This window comes from Nerophis ophidion, linkage group LG20 (assembly GCF_033978795.1).
Source record: "Nerophis ophidion isolate RoL-2023_Sa linkage group LG20, RoL_Noph_v1.0, whole genome shotgun sequence".
Taxonomy (NCBI): Eukaryota; Metazoa; Chordata; class Actinopteri; order Syngnathiformes; family Syngnathidae; genus Nerophis; species Nerophis ophidion.
In genome coordinates, this window is record NC_084630.1 from 1,775,757 (window position 1) to 1,796,534 (window position 20,778).

Genomic DNA, 20,778 nt, shown 5'->3' on the forward strand with positions numbered 1-20,778 from the left:
ATCATACCTTGGTCATATTCAAAGTCCTCATGAGTCCAGGGACATACTTCCTGAGTTTATAAACTTGAGGGGGTTTTGGACCAGTGCTTTTCAGAGGCGGTTATAGTACAGAAAATGATTCATTAGTGTTGCGGTACTATACTAATACTGGTATACCGTACAACCCTATAAGGGTATCATAAAAGCGCCACCATGAGGTGTATTTGTCAGAAGACACACAATAGAAGTGCATGTTTGGACAGATGTGCAGCAGTTCAGGAGTAGAGGAAATACACCATGACTGTATTTTCTTGTGTCTTCTGGGGTTGGATTGTTTGCAATCGCCTCAATGTTGCAGGGCAGATTTACATAGAAAAATAAACGCCTGAAAGACAAACAAAATCCCGCTAGTTGCTTCTCTAACCGCTAACCTCTGCTCCGTCTTCTCTTTGACTGGACTATTAGGCCCGATCAATAATAGTTTGTATTCCTGTCTCTTCAGGACACTGCAGGCAAGGTGTTGGACCGCTGGACCATCATGTCCCGAGAAGAGGAGATCATCACCTTGCAGCAGTTCTTGCGCTTTGGCGAGACCAAATCCATCGTGGAGCTGATGGCCATTCAGGAGAAGGAAGGGCAGGCAGTTACCGTTCAGTCTTCCAAAACCGACTCCGGGATTAGGACGTTCATTGAGAGCAACAACAGGACACGCAGCCCGGGACTGCTTACACATTTAGAAAATAGCAGCCCATCTAGTATTCATCACTTTGAGAATATCCCCAACAGCTTAGCATTCCTTTTACCGTTCCAGTACATCAACCCTGTGTCTGCCCCCATGCTCGGTTTGCCCCCCAACGGACTACCAATGGAACAGTCAGCTCTCCGGCTACGGGAGCCCAGCTTGCCCAACCAAGTTGAACAAGTGGAAACGAGCGAGTCAGACGTGTCCATGTCGCCGTTCCGTACGAGCCAGAGTCCGAGCCGTGGAACCTTGGGTGGCATGAACAACACTGAACCCAAAACGGAGCCCAGCAATCGGGCATCCCCCGTGTCGCCATCTCCGTCCCTCCAGCAGGCTCAACAGCAGCAGTCACAGCAACAGCAGCAGCAGGGACAACAGCAGTCCCAAAGCCAGTCCCAGACTTCCAACACCCTGAGTGACCACCAGATTCACCTTCACTTTGTCAAAGAGGAGCAGTCAAAATCCATCACCCATGCTTCATTTTCCTCCAAAATGCACCGCATGAGGCGCATGGGCTCCACCTCCCGCAAAGGCCGCGTGTGCTGCAATTCTTGCGGCAAGACCTTTTACGACAAAGGCACGCTCAAAATACACTACAACGCGGTACACCTAAAGATTAAACACCGCTGCACCATCGAGGGCTGCAACATGGTCTTTAGTTCCCTGCGCAGTCGCAACCGCCACAGCGCCAACCCCAATCCGCGTCTGCACATGCCTATGTTGCGCAATAACCGCGACAAAGACTTAATTCGTGCCAACTCCAACTCTGGTACGCCTGTCATCTCAAGCACCAAAAATGGTGGATTCACACTTACAAGTCCTGGCCGGCCACCTCTGGGCTTCACCACTCCACCAATAGACCCGATGCTTCAATCCCCCCTGCAGAGCACACTGGTGTTCCCCTCTCTAAAGTCAGTGCAACCAGTCCAACCTGTGCCCCCATTCTACCGTACACTACTGTCCCCTGCAGACCTAGTTAGTCCACCCGTCTCGCTGCCCATAAGCCCCATTCTGCCCACCACCACCAACGGCACCACCTTAATGGACCAGCAACAGCAGATCCTGGCGGCTGTGGCTTCACACAACAATGTCCATGTGTCCGAGATGGGAGCCATGTCGCAGAGCTTAAACACAGTTGGTGGCCATCATGAGCCAGGCAGCGGCGGCGGGGCAGACCCCACGCCCAAAAAGAAGCCTCGTAAGTCCAGCATGCCCGTGAAGATCGAGAAGGAAGTGATTGACGTGGCTGACGAATACGAGGACAAAGACGAGGATGACGACGATCACATCAACCACAATCATCACCCATATCACCACTCGTCGCTCCTTCACAACAACATCAGGATGAACGGAAACTACAACAGCAACAACAACAGTGGGAGTGGCACAGGGAACCACAGCGGTGGAAGCGGGCAGCAATCCCCTTCCCAGGATGAGATGAGTCCCGGTATGACTCTGAGAGGCATGATGAGGCAAAGTGAGGATGAATGCCGAGAGGGGGCTGGTAGTGACGGTAGGGGCGAGCGTCGAGGTTCTAGTGACCTACGCTGTATGGACAGCTACACTTCTGAGGACCAAGACCACGAAAGAGACTTTGAGAACGAGTCTGAAACCTCGGACTCCAAGATGTACTACCGGGATGAGATGATGGACGTGGAGGAACAGCAGAAGCACCCAAAAGGTGGAAAGGACCAGCGTGACAACAGCATCGAGGAAGGCCATTTGAGAAAAGACGTAGAAGGAAAAGGTCAGCTATCACCGTCTCCTCACCAGGCGGCCACCAAAATCAAGGAGGAACTTAACGACCCGACTTACGACATGTTCTGTATGAGCCAGTACGGCCTTTACAACGGAGGCATGGCCGCCGCGGCCGCCGCCAGCATGGCCGCTCTGCACGAGAGCTTCATCTCGTCGATGGGCTACGGCGCCAGCCCGCCCAAATTCCCCACGTCTCAATCGCCGGACGGGGACCCGTGCTCCAGCCCGGACCCCAAGATCTGCTACGTGTGCAAGAAGACCTTCAAGAGCTCGTACAGCATGAAACTGCACTACAAGAACGTGCACCTCAAGGAGATGCACGTGTGTACGGTCGCCGGCTGCAACGCCGCTTTCCCCTCACGGCGCAGTCGAGACAGGTTAGTGCCCAAACATGAAGTTCCATTACTCGATTGTTGTTGGGGGGGGGGTTCAGCTTCTTTTACACAGAGATGACAAAAAATAGCCCTGCGGAGGAATTGTCAATAAGTCGGGTTTGCCTTTCACACAGAACCGGGCAAAGGCGCCTATTACACAGCGACACACTCCCTAAATGTTCTAATTTGACGCACGAAGGTCTAACTAGCGGATACAACAAACTAGTTGTTGGCTTGTGACCGTGTCTTTTAAACCAACAGGGAGCTGTCCTACAACCGTACATGTGAAGGTGCCATAATAGATGACCGTATCCCCGAATCTAGATCCACTTATACAGACCTAAACTCTATTAAAGTTAACTACCGTATTTTCCGGACCATAGGGCTCACCGGATTATAAAGGTGCACTGCCGAGAAATGGTCTATTTTTGATCTTTTTTCATATATTAGGCGCACCGGAATGTAGGGCACATTAACGGAGTCATATTATTTTTTTTTTTTTAAATGTAAACCACTTCCTTGTGGTCTACATCAGTGTTTTTCAACCACTGTGCCTCGAGTACTGTACTGTGAGATATTTTTTGGTGTGCCATGGGAGTTTTATGTAATTTCACTTAATGGGGTAAAAATATTTTTTACAAACCAGTAATTATAATCCGCAAATGTGCCGTTGCAGAGTGTCTCCGCTGTTTAGAGCTCGGCAGAGTAAGCATTTAATACGTTCAGTAGGTAGCAGCACGTAGCTAATTGCTTTGTAGATGTCAGGAACGACGACGTTGGTTTGCAGGTAAAAAGGTATCTAATGCTTGAACCAAAAATAAACAAAAAGGCGAGTGCTGCTAAGAAAAGGCATTGTAGCTTAGGGATGGCTATGCAAAACTAAAACTGAACTGGCTGCAAAGTAAAGAAAAACAGAATGCTGGACGACAGCAAAGACTTACAGCGTGTGGAGCAGACGCCGTCCACAAGGTACAGCCGTACAATGACATGACAAATCAACAACAAACTAGAAGCGCAAGACAAGAACTAAAAAACTACACAGGAAAACACCAACAAATCAAAATAAGTCACGGCGTGATGCGATAGGTCGTGACAGGACAACTATAGAGCTATATTGATGCATGGTTTGTTATGGTTTAAAGTCATAGCCAACAATTGCGAGAACGACTTTTTATTGTCAATATCGGCTGCTGAGTTTAATTTTTTAATGTTTTGTGCTGGTGGTGTGCCTCAGAATTTTTTCAATGAAAAAAATGTGCCTCTGCTCAGAAAAAGTTGAAAAGCACTGGTCCACATAACATGTAATGGTGCTTCGTCGGTCAGAATTTTGCATGGATTATGTTTTACAGACCATCTTCAAGTCACTACCTGACATTCGGTTCTGGATGCACCGTTCTGTGGGCGGTCTTATTTACGTGGCTCACCTTCGGCAGCGTCTTCTCCTCGTCATCTTTGCTATAGCGGTGTAGCGTGCAAGGACGGGAGTAGAAGAAGTGACTTTCAGACTTTACTAATTCAATAACAGAGCAGCATCTCCTCATCCGAATTGTGTCCCATGAAAAACTGTCCGATCTGAACTCTAATAACTAAAGTTTCTTGGGTGAATAATGTAAACTCACTACACCGGTAAGTTTTAGTGCTTTCATGGCGAGTTTACTGACAGATACAAGTAAGAACTTTACACTACTTTATATTAAAAATGGCAACAGCGGAGGATGAAAGTCCTATAGCAAGAAGATAAAGAAAGATAAAAAAGCAGCTAATCGACTACGGTTTTGTCATAGACTTCAAAGGCGGCCGCGCAAAATTTTTCTGGGTTTATGCAGAACCCAAATACAGATCAGCAGGTACAAAAATGTAAGAAAAGTTGCTTTTACCTTATACACACACCATAATACTTGTATGTTTAATGCGCCGACAATCCTTCAAGCGGTGTGACTTCATTGCTTACCAAAGTTGTACTAAAACAGTTTGATACATTTTTGAGCGCCATGTGTAATGTTCTATATTTTCAATGGAACTTTTAAAATGGTGATGTTTACTTGAAACATCTTGCCATCGTAGTGCGACCTACACTTATATCTTATGTTTGTCGACCATCCACTGGTCACACTTATTACACATGTACCAAATAAAATAGCTTAGAGGTGGGTAAGCTCAACCAAATGTATTCCTTACATTAGGTGCAGTGGGTTATCATCAGGGCACAGTGTCGAGTTTTGAGAAAAAATAAATAAAAATAAGGATTTTCAGTGTGCCTTATAGTCCGGATAATACAGCAAATACGGTAAATTGAACTACCACATACAATCTGCATTAAATTTAGCTTCTATCATCTGTCTTGTACAAAAAGTCCTGACGTGGGGAAATCTACGTCTCACACACACACGAAGCAACACTCCGCGGCCATCAACCTTCCGGTTTTGTTTACCTGCCCTCTCTCTACCTCCGGCGTGTCGCAGGCGCATACATTAGTGTTGACAGCTGTTAGTCAAAACCGCTGCATTTATTAACGCGTGGGAGGGGTGGGAAGGTGAGCCCCGTGCTTGTTAACAGGTAGCGTGAATACAGTGCACTTACAGTACTGCAGCAGCACTGGCAAAACAATAATAACGCATGCTGAAGGTGCACCGCCGCCTTAGGGCGAGCGCAGGCATGTGAACGGAATACAAACAAAGGAGTGACTTTGGGAAGAAAAAAAGAAAAAAAAGAAATCGGGCTGGTATTTTAGGTGTTGTCCTGTCCACTCTAAAGAAGGACATATGTTTTTGTGATTGCCGTGTTTCTTAAAGTTTGAAGATGCTTACTTGATCAGAACAGGAGGTGATCAGAAGTTAGGGATATTGATAAGTTTCACTTTTCAGATGATGCGGATTCCTGGTCACACGCATGGCAGACCAGTAGATGACAAAAGCACTTCCTACAGAATACACAAACTGTTGGTCTCAGGATTTTAATCTAAATATTTGTCTTTTAAGTAGGGCTGGGCCAACAAAACGATATATATATATATATATACACACACTAGGGATGCACTGATTAATCGGTAACCGAATATATTCGGCTGAATATGGCAAAAAAAGCCACATTCGGCCTTCGGTGGAATGAGTTAAAAACAAGGCCGAATAGTGGCGTGTGACGCAATTTTTTGACGCGGTGACTCAATCAACCAACGTGCAGTGACGTTGGGATATGTTGTGTACCTGTATAAGTGTATGAGGTTACAAGCACACACTTATTGAGATTTAGTGGGGCCTCTGTTTACATTATTAGCCTGTTGTGTAGGCTACCTGTATAAGTGTATGAGGTTACAAGCACACACTTAATTGAGATTTACCTGAGCCTTCTGTTTACATTATTAGCATATCTACTGTGGCTAAGCAGACTTTTGCCAAAAGGACAATAATTCATTTGTTGTGGTTTTATCCACTTTAATGCACTTTATTTTTTTGTGGAATGCATGTTTTGTTTGAAGGCCTAATATAAATGAAAAACTTTGTGCTTTTTCTGAAAAGCAAAGGCTAGTGGAATATTAAAAAAATGTCAATATTCAATAAAAAAAATACTTTATTTGAAAAACGTGTAAATATTTATTCCAGGCTATTTATGCAATATTTTAAAAATTGTGAAAAACCGCATTCATTATTCGGTATTCGGCATTCGGCCAAGTGTTTAAATTTTATTCGGCTTTGGTTTCGGCCACAAATTTTCATTTCGGTGCATCCCTAATATATACACATACACACATGTATATACCGTATTTCCTTGAATTGCCGCAGGACATATAGTATGCGCTTGCCTTGAATTACTGCCGGATCAAACTCGCTTCGCAAAATATTTAGCGCATGCTTAATATTACCGCCTGGTCAAACCCGTGACGTCACGAGTGACACTTGCCCTGTCATCATTTTCAAAATGGAAGAGGTTGGTTTCAATACCGGTAATTTGAAATCGCATAAAGTGAAGAAGATTAAGAGCTATTCAGTAGGAATTAAGGTCCAAGCTTACATCACACTCAAATTTTTACTGCATACCTTTGGTAAGTGCCGGAGTGAGAAGAGGTTTTAAAATAATTAGCACATGCTTACTTTTACCGCATGCCTTTGGTCAGCACAGGAGTGAGAAGAGCTTTTAAATTAATTAGCACTCCGGCGGCAATTCAAGGAAATACGGTATGTCACAAGGCTGTCACGCCAAATTTCTCTCTACAAACCCCCCCTCCCCCATTTACTTGTTAACACTATATTATAAAAATATAACGCTATATTATAAAAATACAGACGTTAACGCTTTATTATAAAAAAAAATAAAGAACAATTTACAAACACAAGCTATGGGATGACATAAGAGGAAACATCTGTAATTTTATAATATAGTGTTATATTTTTATAATATAGCATTAACAAAACGTCTGTATTTTTATAATATAGCGTTATATTTTTATAATATAGCGTTATATTTTTATAATATAGCGTTAACAAAACGTCTGTATTAATCATGACCCCGGAAGTAAATGGGGGGGAAGGTTTTGGTAGGGGGGAAGAAATTTGTCGTGACACGGCCTTCTCCGCGCTCATCTTTTCTTTTCAATCCTCGTCCGTTCCCTACATGGATGTACGGAAACAACAGGTAGGGACTTAAATGCAGGACTGTATGAATAAAATAACAAAATATAAAACATTCTCTACTTTAAAATAATCATTTGGTCCAATTACATTTAAATAATAATTACTTCATAACATAAATGTATTTTCGTACTTCAATGAGAGCAACAGACCCAATTAAATGTTACACAGGCCACATACGTAACTTCCTGGCAGTAAACCTGCAGAAAATAGACCATCTCATAGTTTAATTTGCACTATTTTGTTCAACTTTATTACCTCCATATAAAAGACATTATGTTTAGTGTTTATTGTGACTTTAGAATTTTATTTACATTGATTTTGATTTCTGTGTGTTGACATTTCCTTTCCGCCTTGAGAGCTGAAGGCATTATTAATCCGAAGAAGGTCAAAAATCATTCATTAACATTGAACTTTTTTTTTTCCTCCTGGTTCACATCTTCCATAGGTCATAAAAATATCACTAATCATCATTGTCAACTGATATAAAATATGTATATTATGATAGAGTTTTCAGCCATATCGCTCAGTCCTACTTTTAAGCACTTTTCACTGTTGTACGTAAGTTCTTCGTCTGCCATTTTAGCCCCTCACTAAATGTACACTTTTGTTCAGGGTTTTTATCAGAAGTGAAGTGAAGCACTTTGTCCAGAAAAGTGCTGTCCATTATTACTACTCCAAAATCGGCATTATCATGTGAAAAAAACAAACTATTTCATCGGTTAAAAACTAGTCTTGTGTAAATGCTAGCATTGACATTTGCTAACGTGCCTTTAAAAACCTTAGCACACTATTGCGTCCGCGGACAAATCCCTGGCAAGTAAAGACTTCTCAACGCCAGGGAAATACGGTCCCTTCGCTAGCATGCTAACGACATAATGCATGTTTTGAGTGTAGCGGCGGCCATAAAAGGGCAATTAATGCGCTTGTTTTTATAAAACGCCACCTTTTAAAAATCCAACAGGACGTTGGACATAATGCATATTATTACCAGGAATGGAGATGAATGGTTTACGGCCAAGGAGCGTGGCAATAACGGCTAATTAGCTCGCAGTTGTTTGTGGCGGTCTGCCAGGGGAATTCTTATAAATGTTCTGACTCGTAAAGTTTTATCAGCACACGGCCGTTTTTAATCATATGAAGGTTTAATTCAGACCAGCGTCCTCTGCAGTGGACCTTTGTCTCTGGTCTACTTCTTTTGTCAAGACTTAGACGCTGGTTCTCAATTTGAGACGAGTTAGGTCGGAATAAATAAGAAGTACTTCTTCCTACTCCTTTTCAGGCACGTCAAAAAAGAAAAGACGTTTCTTTGTGACGTATGTTCCCAATCAACAATTAATCACCTGCAGGTGGGATCAGTGTATTTGTATCAAAAGAATGACCAGATGAAAAGCTTCAGGATTAATTCCCCTGCCCTTGAGCCAGGACAGTATATGATCTTCTTTATGATTTATTATTAAGAGTTATTTGACAGTGAGGTGTTTTATGCCGGCTCCTTTTGGCTCACACTGTAGGGAGTTGAAGAAGGAAAGCGGTGATTAACTGCATCTAACACAGGACAAGTGTTATTTATCTCTTTTTAATTCTGCTTATATTTAGCCGTTCTTTTTTTTAAGTCATACTATTGTTGTCGGGATGTTAGTCCCACGTTGCAGCAGAGAGCGTGAAGGTTAATTATATGGGCGAGTATACACCCCTTAACCCCACATCCTCCTCTTCACTCGGTTTCTGGCATCGTCTTATAAAGGCTGAGAGTCTCATAGAGAGAATATTGATGAAACTTTAAAAAAAAAATACAATACAACATTGGAGTGTCATGATGAGCATATTCCTTGTGATGACTTGTAGGGATTTGAATAAATCTACAAACCCTTGGGGGGACGTATGTATATACGAACATACACCATATGGGAAGTGGTGGATTCTACAATTGGCACATGGATGTTTCTAAATGGATGAAATAACATCTAAATATATATTATTTCATGTAGCATGTTTAATAAAATGTGGAACTGGTGTGTTAAGCCATGCTAATCGCTAAAATAGCTTGAAAGTTAATTAGTTAGTATTTTCTGGGCTTTAGAGCACAGGTAATTAAGCCAAACCCGCCAAATTAAAAAAAAATATATACATATTTACTAGGGGTGTAACGCTACACAAAAATTTCGGTTCGGTACGTACCTCGGTTCAGAGGTCACGGTTTGGTTCATTTTCGGTACAGAAAGAAAAAAATATAAATTTTTTGGTTATTTATTTAACAAATTTGCTAAATCTTCCACCCCAAAATTTTTTCTTAGTGGAATATTTGCTGTGAGGTAATCGGAAGCTTGAATAGGTCAATAATTCATAGTAACATTGATTTTGATTCAATATTATGTTTTGGTTCATTTTCGGTACAGTAAGAAAACAAAATATACATTTTTTGGTTATTTAACAAATTTGCTAAATCTTCCACCCCAAAAAATGTTTCTTAGTGGAATATTTGATGTGAAGTAATCGGAAAATTGGATAGGTAAATAATTCATAATAACATAGAGTTTGATTCAATATTATGTTTTGAGCAATGACGGTTTGAAAAAAAAAAAAACAGCTTTGTTCTATTAGACAACGTTGCAACTTTTTCTAAATTACATTTATAGCTTTAAAGCTTTTTTATTTCCCTTTTGTTTACGTTTATTTTAAAAGTATTTTTAGAATGTGCCGTGGGCCTTTAAAACATTAGCTGTGGGCTGCAAATGGCCTCTGAGGCGTACTTTTGACACCCCTGCTATAGATAATAAAAAATAAAATCTGATTAATCAATGGATAAAAAGCAGAGTCTGGCGACGCATGCGCGTTTATCATAACTCTGCCGCTCTCTCTGTCTCTGCCCCTCCCTCACAATTGCTGCTGCGCGCACAATTTTTGGTTTTCTTTTTAACCCGTTCGTAACCCTGAACGTACATTGAAAATACACGCAACCCTAACTTAAAATGCCGGACATTTGAGGCATTTAAGAAACTCCACCCGGACAGCCCCACAAAAGAGGACATATCCGGTGAAAAGAGGAGGTATGGTCAGTCTATCCTAGCCCGGTCGCTGCTAGCATGCCGTGTGTTTTTTTTTTTATTAGTAGATTGCACAGTACAGTACATATTCCGTACAATTTACCACTAAATGGTAACACCCGAATAACTTTTTCAACGTGTTTAAGTCGGGGTCCACGTAAATCAATTCATGGTGCATCGGTGTGCATTGTTTACACAACGTGCGGTGTGCTACTTAATATGTCCGTGTGGAACTTGTTCAGTACATCTCCGAACCGAACCAAAAACAGAAGTCGTCGTCATGAACCCACTAGCTGTGGAAACTGGCTCTCCAATCAACTAAACCTGTTCAATAACTCCCTAGTGACATTTTGGTGAATTTAAAAAACTGAAACAGTACAAAGATACAGCCATTGTAAGTTAATAAGACCAACACAGACACTTGTAAAGGTGTTGGCATATTTGCTATAATGCTATCAATGCTAGCTTCATTAGAATACATTACCGTGGAGAAATATGCATGAACATACTCCTACTTACATCACACAATTATTAAGTATGGATTGTTTTAGCTATACTGTAAACTGAACTGAATTATATTTATATAGCGCTTTTCTCTAGTGACTCTAAGCGCTTTACATAGTGAAACCCAATATCTAAGTTACATTTAAACCAGTGTGGGTGGCACTGGGAGCTGGTGGGTAAAGTGTCTTGCCCAAGGACACAACGGCAGTGACTAGGATGGCGGAAGCGGGAATCGAACCTGCAACCCTCAAGTTGCTGCCACGGCCACTCTACCAACCGAGCTATACCGCCCCGGTATAACTCATCACACCAAACGTTGCTTGGTGTGATGAATGAATAATCCTTTCGAGCAGGAACTCAATGGACGAATAAGAGATTAAACGGGACTGATCCTTCCGATTCAAGGCACGAAACAAAGTACATGTTTAACCTGGAGCACCTCCAGTAAGTGAACTGGCCCAAAAGATGGCGCCGTAGCACAAAGAATAACACCTTCTGAGGGTATCTGTCAGTGTTATACGAAAAGTATTTGTTAAATGCAGAACATTATAGCCGTTAGCGAAGAAAAATACAAATTCGCAGCACATTTTATAAGCCGCATGGGAAAAAAGTAGTGACTTATATTCCGTAAAATACGGTAAGTAACAAAATAGTGTTTTTTTTAATACTTCAACATAAGTTTAACTCGTAAGTGTGCTAACTTTTTCCACAGATACTGAAAAATTTAACAATGTGGCGTGCCAATTTATACATTAAATATTTTAAAACCACATCAATTTACGTGAGTATTCACTAGCTTTTAGAAGAAAAAAAAAAAAAAGTAAGCTCGTTCAATGTCCAGACCGTGTCAAGGAACACTAAGCTCAAGAGGAAATTAGCAAGTAGATTAGAGCAAATAATATCCATAACACCATATACAGTGGGGCAAAAAAGTATTTAGTCAGCCTGCGATTGTGCAAGTTCTCCCACTTCAAATGATGACAGAGGTCTGTCATTTTCATCATAGGTACACTTCAACTGGGAGAGACAGAATGGGGAAAAAAAATCCAGGAATTCACATTGTAGGAATTTTAAAGAATTTATTTGTAAATGATGGTGGAAAATAAGTATTTGGTCAACTCACTGATGGAAGGAGGTTTTGGCTCCAAATCTCAGGATACATGGCCCCATTCATTCTTTCCTTAACACGGATCAATCGTCCTGTCCCCTTAGCAGAAAAACAGCCCCAAAGCATGATGTTTCCACCCCCATGCTTCACAGTAGGTGTGGTGTTCTTGGGATGCAACTCAGTATTCTTCTTCCTCCAATCACGACGAGTTGAGTTTATACCAAAAAGTTCTATTTTTGGTTTCATCTGACCACATGACATTCTCCCAATCCTCTGCTGTATCATCCATGTATCCATTTTGGTATCAACTCAACTGGTGGTGTTTGGAGGAAGAAGAATACTGAGTTGCATCCCAAGAACACCATGCCTACTGTGAAGCATGGGGGTGGAAACATCATGCTTTGGGGCTGTTTTTCTGCTAAGGGGACAGGACGATTGATCCGTGTTAAGGAAAGAATGAATGGGGCCATGTATCGTGAGATTTGGAGCCAAAACCTCCTTCCATCAGTGAGAGCTTTGAATGGTTGACCAAATACTTATTTTCCACCATCATTTACAAATAAATTCTTTAAAATTCCTACAATGTGAATTCCTGGATTTTTTTTTCACATTCTGTCTCTCCCAGTTGAAGTGTACCTATGATGAAAATGACAGACCTCTGTCATCATTTGAAGTGGGAGAACTTGCACAATCGCTGGCTGACTGAATACTTTTTTGCCCCACTGTATGTCATCAACACGTAAATATGACACATCTACAAGGCGCAAAAAGTAAAACAAGGATGCCTGTTTGCCACTTAGGCACGTCATTATGCGATATTACAATTAAAGATGCATAATAGAAGTTAAGTCAAATTGGATTCGTAGTCCTTCCACTTTCAACAAAACCTTATAAGAATTCCCCAGATGACAGGAAAGACAAACAAAAACAGCCAAGATGCTGCTGACACGCTCAAGATGAGCCTAAAGATGATTAACGCCGAGGTTGCTCCTCCTCGGCATAGTCCAAAAAAAGGATGGAGGCGGTGGAATAAAGACGCAAGGGTGGGGAATCGTGGGCGGAAAAGTCTAAAATCTGATAAATGAGGAAATAATGTGCTGTGTGTGTGTGTGTGTGTGTTCTGCTTATGCTGTTTTTCAAAAATAGTGTTTAAACCAGAGATGGAGATAAAAGATTATTTTTCCAGTTGAGATTTTCTATCGTCCTTAATGTAGATATTTCATTTCGGACCTCACATTTACACTTGGACAATACAACATGGCCGCAAAATAGTATTTAGTCACCCTATATTGTGGCTTAACAATAAAGCATACTTTCATGCATATAAAAAAATGAGCATATAAAGTAAAAATATCACTACTACAATAGTATTTATACCAATCAGAGCGCGTTGTTTAGAATCGTGGCCACTGATTGGCTCAACCTCAGGCAGCATTACGATACTGAATTAAGTTCATTTCATGTCTAGTGGGTGATCAGAATGTTAAAAATGTTTTCAAAAGTTAATAAAGAGGTTTTTGTATGCTCTAGCTATGAAAATATATTCCATTTATACTTGTATAAATGGTGCACGCACACACACACACACACACACACACACACACACACACACACTGTTTTCCGGGTTATCGAGCGCACCGGTATTTAAGCCCCATTTTATTTTAGAAGGTATTGATATTGTTTAAATATATTTCTTACACCGGACTATACGCCGCAGACAGACTTGTACGAAATACAATTTGTAAATGTTTATTTACATGCCATAATCATTTCCAAACGGTGCCCGTCACAGGGCAGTAAAACGGCTGATCAAACAAAACAGAAGTCATCGTCATGGACCCACTTGCTCTCCAAACAGCTAAAAACACCAAATAACTCCACAATGATGTATTGGTGGATGTACACAAAGAATGCCACTGTAAGTTGATACAACTAACACACACTTGTAAATGTGTTAGCATATTCGCTAATGCTAATGACGGTAGCTAGATTAAATTACGATAGCATTTACAAATATGCATGAGAACACTGCTCAAGACATTACACATGGGACGGTTTAATAAGTATGAATTGTTTTAGTTATATTGTAAAAATGTGCATGGAGCGAAGAATGAATTTCAAGCTGAAATGCTATGGACGAGTAGTAGACAAAACTGGACTTATACTTTAGGTTCAAGGCACCAATGAGGAAAACAATTTTCAACCCGCAGCACCTATACTTGCCAACCTTTGCAAATTTCCCGGGAGACTCCTGAATTTCAGTGCCCCTCCCGAAAATCTCCCGGGGCAACCATTCTCCCGATTTCCACTCGGACAACAATATTGGGGGCGTGCCTTAAAGGCACTGCCTTTAGCATCCTCTCTCACCTGAAAAGGAGACTATTATACATGTCTCCATGATCCATAAGTTTATCTATAACCCACAAAGCAGGAAGGCACGGAGCTAATTCTCAGCATGTGTTTATACAGCCGGTACATTAAGACATTGAAACACAACATCCGGGTTCCCATCATGCATTGCTTCAAAACTAAGGCAAGTAGTAATGTCCAAAAACATAGCAGAAGAACAAAGAAGAGACATGGCGACGACGAGTAAGAAGTGAAGTGAATTATATTTATATAGCGCTTTTCTCTAGTGACTCAAAGCGCTTTACATAGTGAAACCCAATATCTAAGTCACATTTAAAGCAGTGTGGGTGGCACTGACAGCAGGTGGGTAAAGTGTCTTGCCCAAGGACACAACGGCAGGATGGCGGAAGCGGGGTTTGAACCTGCAACCCTCAAGTTGCTGACAAGGCCGCTCTACCAACCGAGCTATACCACCCCAAGTAAAAAAACGATTCGCAAGTAGAAACATAATTTTCCACAGGTAAAAAAAAATTTGGAAGTATAAAAACAATTTTCCACAAGTAAAAAAAACTATTTGCAAATAACACAATTTTTTACAGGTAAAAAAATATTTTCCTCACTTTAAAAAATTGGTTCGTGAGTATAAACACAATTTTCTACAAGTAAAAAAAACAATTCGCAAGTATAAAAACTAATTTCCCCAAGTAAAAAGACAATTTGCAAGTAACACAAATTTTTACAAGTAAAAAAAAAATTGCAAGTATAAACACAATTTACAACGAGTAAAATAACAATTTGCAAGTAAAAATATTGTCCACAAGAAGAAATACGCTTGCAAGTTCCAAAATGATTGGAGAAAATAGTTTCAGTTCATCCAGGACAGCTCGAAGGGAAGGAGTATGTTGCCTGCAAATTTTGTAGCAGACTTCTCCATTGAACACGGTGGCCGAACGGATTTTATTTATTTTTATATATAATATATAATATATATATATATATATATATATATATATATATATGTAAGAAATACTTGAAAATATATACACCCCGCCCATCTCCCGAATTCGGAAGTCTCAAGGTTGGCAAGTATGGCAGCACCTGCAATGAGCAAACTCATCCAAAAGATGGCGCCATAGCACAAACGACAACACACCTTTTAGTGTCTCCGTCAGTGTTCTATGAAAACTATTTGTTGAATACAAAACATTACGGCCGCTGGCAAAGCAAAATCCATAAATCTGCCCAAGTGTCGGGAAAAAGAGTAGCGATATATTGTCGAGGAAACATGGTAATGATATTCTTTTGCGAAAATACATTTATTGGGTCTGGAACCGATTAACAGCGATAAGGGACGACTCTATGGTTGAATATTATGCGGTAGGTAATGTTTTTTTTTTAGATGTTTTATTGTAAAATTACATGTTGGTTATCCCTATTGTGTATGTTGTACTGTATGCTTATACAAGGGATGGAAAACAAAATGTTTATTTTACATCAAAAAGTTGTTTATCTGATTTTAAAGGGGTCCTAGCTCAATTGGAGCTTATTACCAGTGAAGGTGTTCATGTACTTTAACTAAAAAAGGTGTTGCCCTCCTGAGCATCAGCACCCTCCATTTAAAAAAAAATACATATACATATACATATATATATATATATATACATATACATATATATATATATATATACATATACATATATATATATATATATATATATACATATATACATACATACATACATACATACATATATATATATATATATATATATATATATATATATATATATATATATATATATATATATAGGAAATACTTTGAAATATATACACCCCCGCCCATCTCCCAAATTCGGAGGTCTCAATGTTGGAAAGTATGGCAGCACCTGAAGTGAGCAAACTCGTCCAAAAGATGGCGCCATAGCACAAACGACAACACACCTTTTAGTGCACGGGTGTCAAACTCTGGCCCGCAGGCCAAATTTGGCCCTCCGTGTAATTTAATTTGGCCCTTGAGGCAATATCAAATTAACATTAGAGCTGGCCCTCCAGTGTTATAACACCGCATTCACCGCTAATACTCATACTTACCAACCCTCCCGATTTTCCCGGTAGACTCCCGAATTTCAGTGCCCTTGCCGAAAATCACCCGGGGCAACCATTCTCCCCAATTTCTCTCGATTTCCACCCAAACAACATCATTGGGGATGTACTGCATTCAACGTCCTCTATAACCTGTCGTCCCGTCCGCTTTTTCTCCATACAAACATTGTGTCGGCCCAGTCACACACTATATGCGGACTTTACACACAAACAAGTGAATGCAAGGCATACTTGGTCAACCGCCATACAGGTCACACTGAGGGTGGCCGTATAAACAACTTAAACACTGTTACAAATATTTGCCACAATGTGAACCCACACCAAACAAGAATGACAACCGCATTTAGGGAGAACATCCGCACCGTAACACAACAAACACAACAGAACAAATACCCAGGATCTCTTGCAGCACTAACTCTTCTGGGATGCTACAATAATTGAAAATCGATTTTGCATGTCACTATAAAGTTATATAAGCCTTGCTCGTTCAATATTCAATGCAAAACTTGTTTGGGTCCTTATTAAAAGGTTCATTTGTTCAACCTTGGCCCGCGGCTTTGTTCAGTTTAAAATTTTGGCCCACTCTGTATTTGAGTTTGACACCCCTGTTCTAGTGTCTCAGTCAGTGTTCTATGAAAACTATTTGTTGAATACAAAACATTACGAGAAAACATGGTTATGATATTCTTTCGCGGAAATACATTTATCGTGGTCTGGAACCGATTAACAGCGATAAACAAGGGACGACTTTATGGTTAAATATGATGCGGGAGGTAATGTTTTTCTGAGATGTTTTATTGTAAAACTGCATGTTGGTTGAAACTATTTGTTGGTTATCCCTATTGTGTATGTTGTACTGCATGCTTATACAAGGGATGCGAAACAAAATGTTTAGTTTACGTCAAAAAGTTGTTTATGGGATTTTAAAAAGGGGTCTTAGCTCAATTAGAGCTTATTAGCAGTGAAGGTGTTCATGTACTTTAACTAAAAAGGTGTTGCCCGCCTACCCGAGCATCAGCACCAGCATCCTCCATTTAAAAAAAAAGAAGAAAAAAGTTGTGGCGTCAGAAGTGGGATCACCGATAGTGTCCCGCCTCCTTTAGGAGTGAACACATTGTTCACGCCCGAGCTAACATGTGGCTTCACCATCACACGGGACGCCAAGATTTACGGCCTCTTTTTGATCCGCGTGCGGAAACAAGAGGCGATCCATTGGCCACGCTCGATGCTGACGATGCTCGAGTGGACGGGCTTCCTGGTTGCCTGCTTGACCAAAAAAAAAAAAAAAAAAAAAAAAAAAGGGTCCCTCCTTAAATGAATGTATTTCTACCTCTTGCAGGACAATGTCGGATAGGGAAGTAAATAATTAAAGGACAGGGACCCTTTTTGACTGCATCAACCCTGCCACTGCTGGTAAGCTCTACTTATCCATTGTGACTCCATTTTTTTTTTTTTTTTTTAATGTCACAGTGCTCCCTGCATGGACAACCCTTACATGTTTAGGAAAAAAAAAAAAAAAAAAAAAAAGGCACGGCGTGTTTGCATTTCATTTGATTCAACCAAATAGCGGAGGATCAGTGTGTGTGTCACTCATAAAAAGAACAATATCTGTGGAATTAGTGTGAAAACAGCACTTCATTGTGATTCTTTTAGGCTCATGTTAACTGGCACCCTTTGGCATGGCTTTTTGTGCGCTTCCTGAAAAAGCTCCATAATCCCCACCCTGGCATCCGCATGGGACTTTTGTTTGTGTCATCAGCTCAAGCACGTCGAGTTGCAACGGGGAATGTTTAATTGAATTAAATGCAACACACGCTTTGCGGCATTAGCCTGCCAGGGACTGGAGTGCTAATGCGCTATCCAGTTCCCCCTCGATTATCACATTACCACAGCTCCAATCAATTGATAAACTCCCATTCAATATGTCGGAGTATTTAATTGAGTCACAGTCTATTGGATTTGAGGGCCGTGCACAGTGCACACATGCTGACAGCGTAAACATTCTCTCTCTCTCCGTTTGTCTGCATTCTGCTGAGGAGAGCTGCAGGGAGATACAAACAAGAAATGCATATTCCCTATTTCCTATGAAATAAACCAGAGCATCTGTTTACTCAACTGCAGAGAGTGGCAGGTATCTTTTAGGGGTATTAATAGTATAAAATATTGCTTTGTTACTACACTGCAAAAACTGAAATCTAAGATTAAATATCTCAAATAAGGGTGATATTTGCTTATTTTCTGTCTGATAAGATAATTGTTCTCACTCAGCAGATTTTATGTTAGTGTTTTACTTGTTTTAAGGGTTTTGGTCCTAAAGTATCTCAGTAAGATATTACAGCTTGTTGCTGAGATTTTATGACCTATATTGAGTAAAACATGCTGGAAACTAGAATATCAACTCTTGCGAAGCTGTGTCATAAACACAAGTATAAAACTACTTTTTAAAAGTAGTTATTTCTTAATTCAAGCATGAAAAAAAAATGGAGTTTGCGGTTTTATTTTCAATTAAACAATAGAAAATACATACTCAAAGTAGTACAGTTATTAGTGAGAATATACTTATTTTAAGGTATTTTTGGGTTCATTGAGGTTAGCTAATTTAACTTGTTTTGGAAAGACTTGACAACCCAAATTTCTTGTTCTATTGGCAGATAATTTTACTTAGTTCAAATAAAATACCCCCTTTTTTTTTAACACTGACTTTTTGCAGTCTATCAATCACGTAATCAGATGTAATTACATTTTTGATCAATATTTTCCATTTTCACATTCTGCATTTGTTTAACAACGTTAATACTTATAGATGTACTTGTATATTGCGGGGCGGCATAGCTCGGTTGGTAGAGTGGCCGTGCCAGCAACTTGAGGGTTGCAGGTTCGAGTCCCGCTGCTGCCATCCTAGTTACTGTCGTTGTGTCCTTGGGCAAGACACTTTACCCACCTGCTCCCAGTGCCACCCACACTGGTTTAAATGTAACTTAAATATTGGGTTTCATTATGTAAAGCGCTTTGAGTCACTTGAGAAAAGCGCTATATAAATATAATTCACTTCACTTCACTATTACAGACATACACATTTGAAGTGTGTTTTATTGGATTAAATAAACTGATTGTCAGATTTCCGGACTACAAACTAATTGATAGCTGCAGCCCGATATTGTATACAGTGCATGCACAAAGTATTCACAGCCCTTCACTTTGTCCACATTTTTTTTTTATGTTACAGCCTTATTTCAAAATAGAATAAATTCATTTTTATCCCCATAATTCTAAACACAATACCCCATAATGACGATGTGAAAAGTTAAAAAAAAAAAAAAGGTTTATACAATTTCTTCAAGTATTCACAGCCTTTGCTCAATATTTATTGATCCACCTCTGGCAGAAATTACAGCCTGAAGTCTTTTTTGAATATGATGCCAGGATAGAAGGAAAGATGAATGCAGCAAAGTACAGAGACATCCTGGAGGTGCTGCGAAGAGGAATGGGCTAAACTGCCCAAATATAAACGTGCCAAGCTTGTGGCGTCGTATTCAAGAGGAGGACTTGAGGCTGTAATTGCTGCCAAATGTGCATTGACAAAGTATTGAGCAAAGGCTATGAATACTTATGTAGATGTGATGTTTTTAATCTATTTTCTATTTAAAAATAAAAAATACAATAAAAACAACAACTTGACATTTTCATTATGGGGTATTGTGTGTATAATTTTGAGGATTCATTCCATTTTGAAATAAGGCTGTACCATAACAAAAGTGAAGCGCTTTGAATATTTAGTGGATGCACCAATTTTTACTTCTATGCTACGTACATAGTTTCTCAAAAAGGAATCATGTATGCAAAGACACTATTATAGTATAATGGATTAGGACTCATTGTTAATATTTAATAGTATTTTCCCATATATAAAAATGTATCATTATTAGGGGTGCTCAAAAAAAAATAGATTTACATGTGAATTGGGATTCCTATTTTCCAATTCTAAAGTGATTTATAATTAAATCTTAATATATATATTTATTTTTTACATTTTTTTTAAAGACAACTTTTGCACATGCACATCATAAATCAGCTGCCAAGAGTAGCTTTAGTAACCTGAAACATGTTTTGAAAAGGTTTTATAATCTTTTTATACAAAATATATTGGGAGAATTGTGTTGAATGGAGAACTGATTCTGAATCCGATTAT

General features: G+C 40.0%; 1 protein-coding gene across 3 annotated transcripts in view; it reads left to right on the top strand.

Annotated features, from left to right (window-relative positions):
• bnc2 (basonuclin zinc finger protein 2) overlaps positions 1-20,778 on the top strand; it is a 529,938-nt gene that overhangs the window by 500,599 nt on the left and 8,561 nt on the right. For 2 of the 3 annotated variants that reach the window (XM_061880276.1, XM_061880278.1), the window contains exon 5: positions 482-2,856. In XM_061880276.1, coding sequence (XP_061736260.1) covers positions 482-2,856 — 2,375 coding nt within the window. Of the gene's footprint in view, positions 1-481; positions 2,857-17,928; positions 18,003-20,778 lie in introns of all 3 variants that reach the window. The other variant, XM_061880279.1, reaches the window with a different exon arrangement.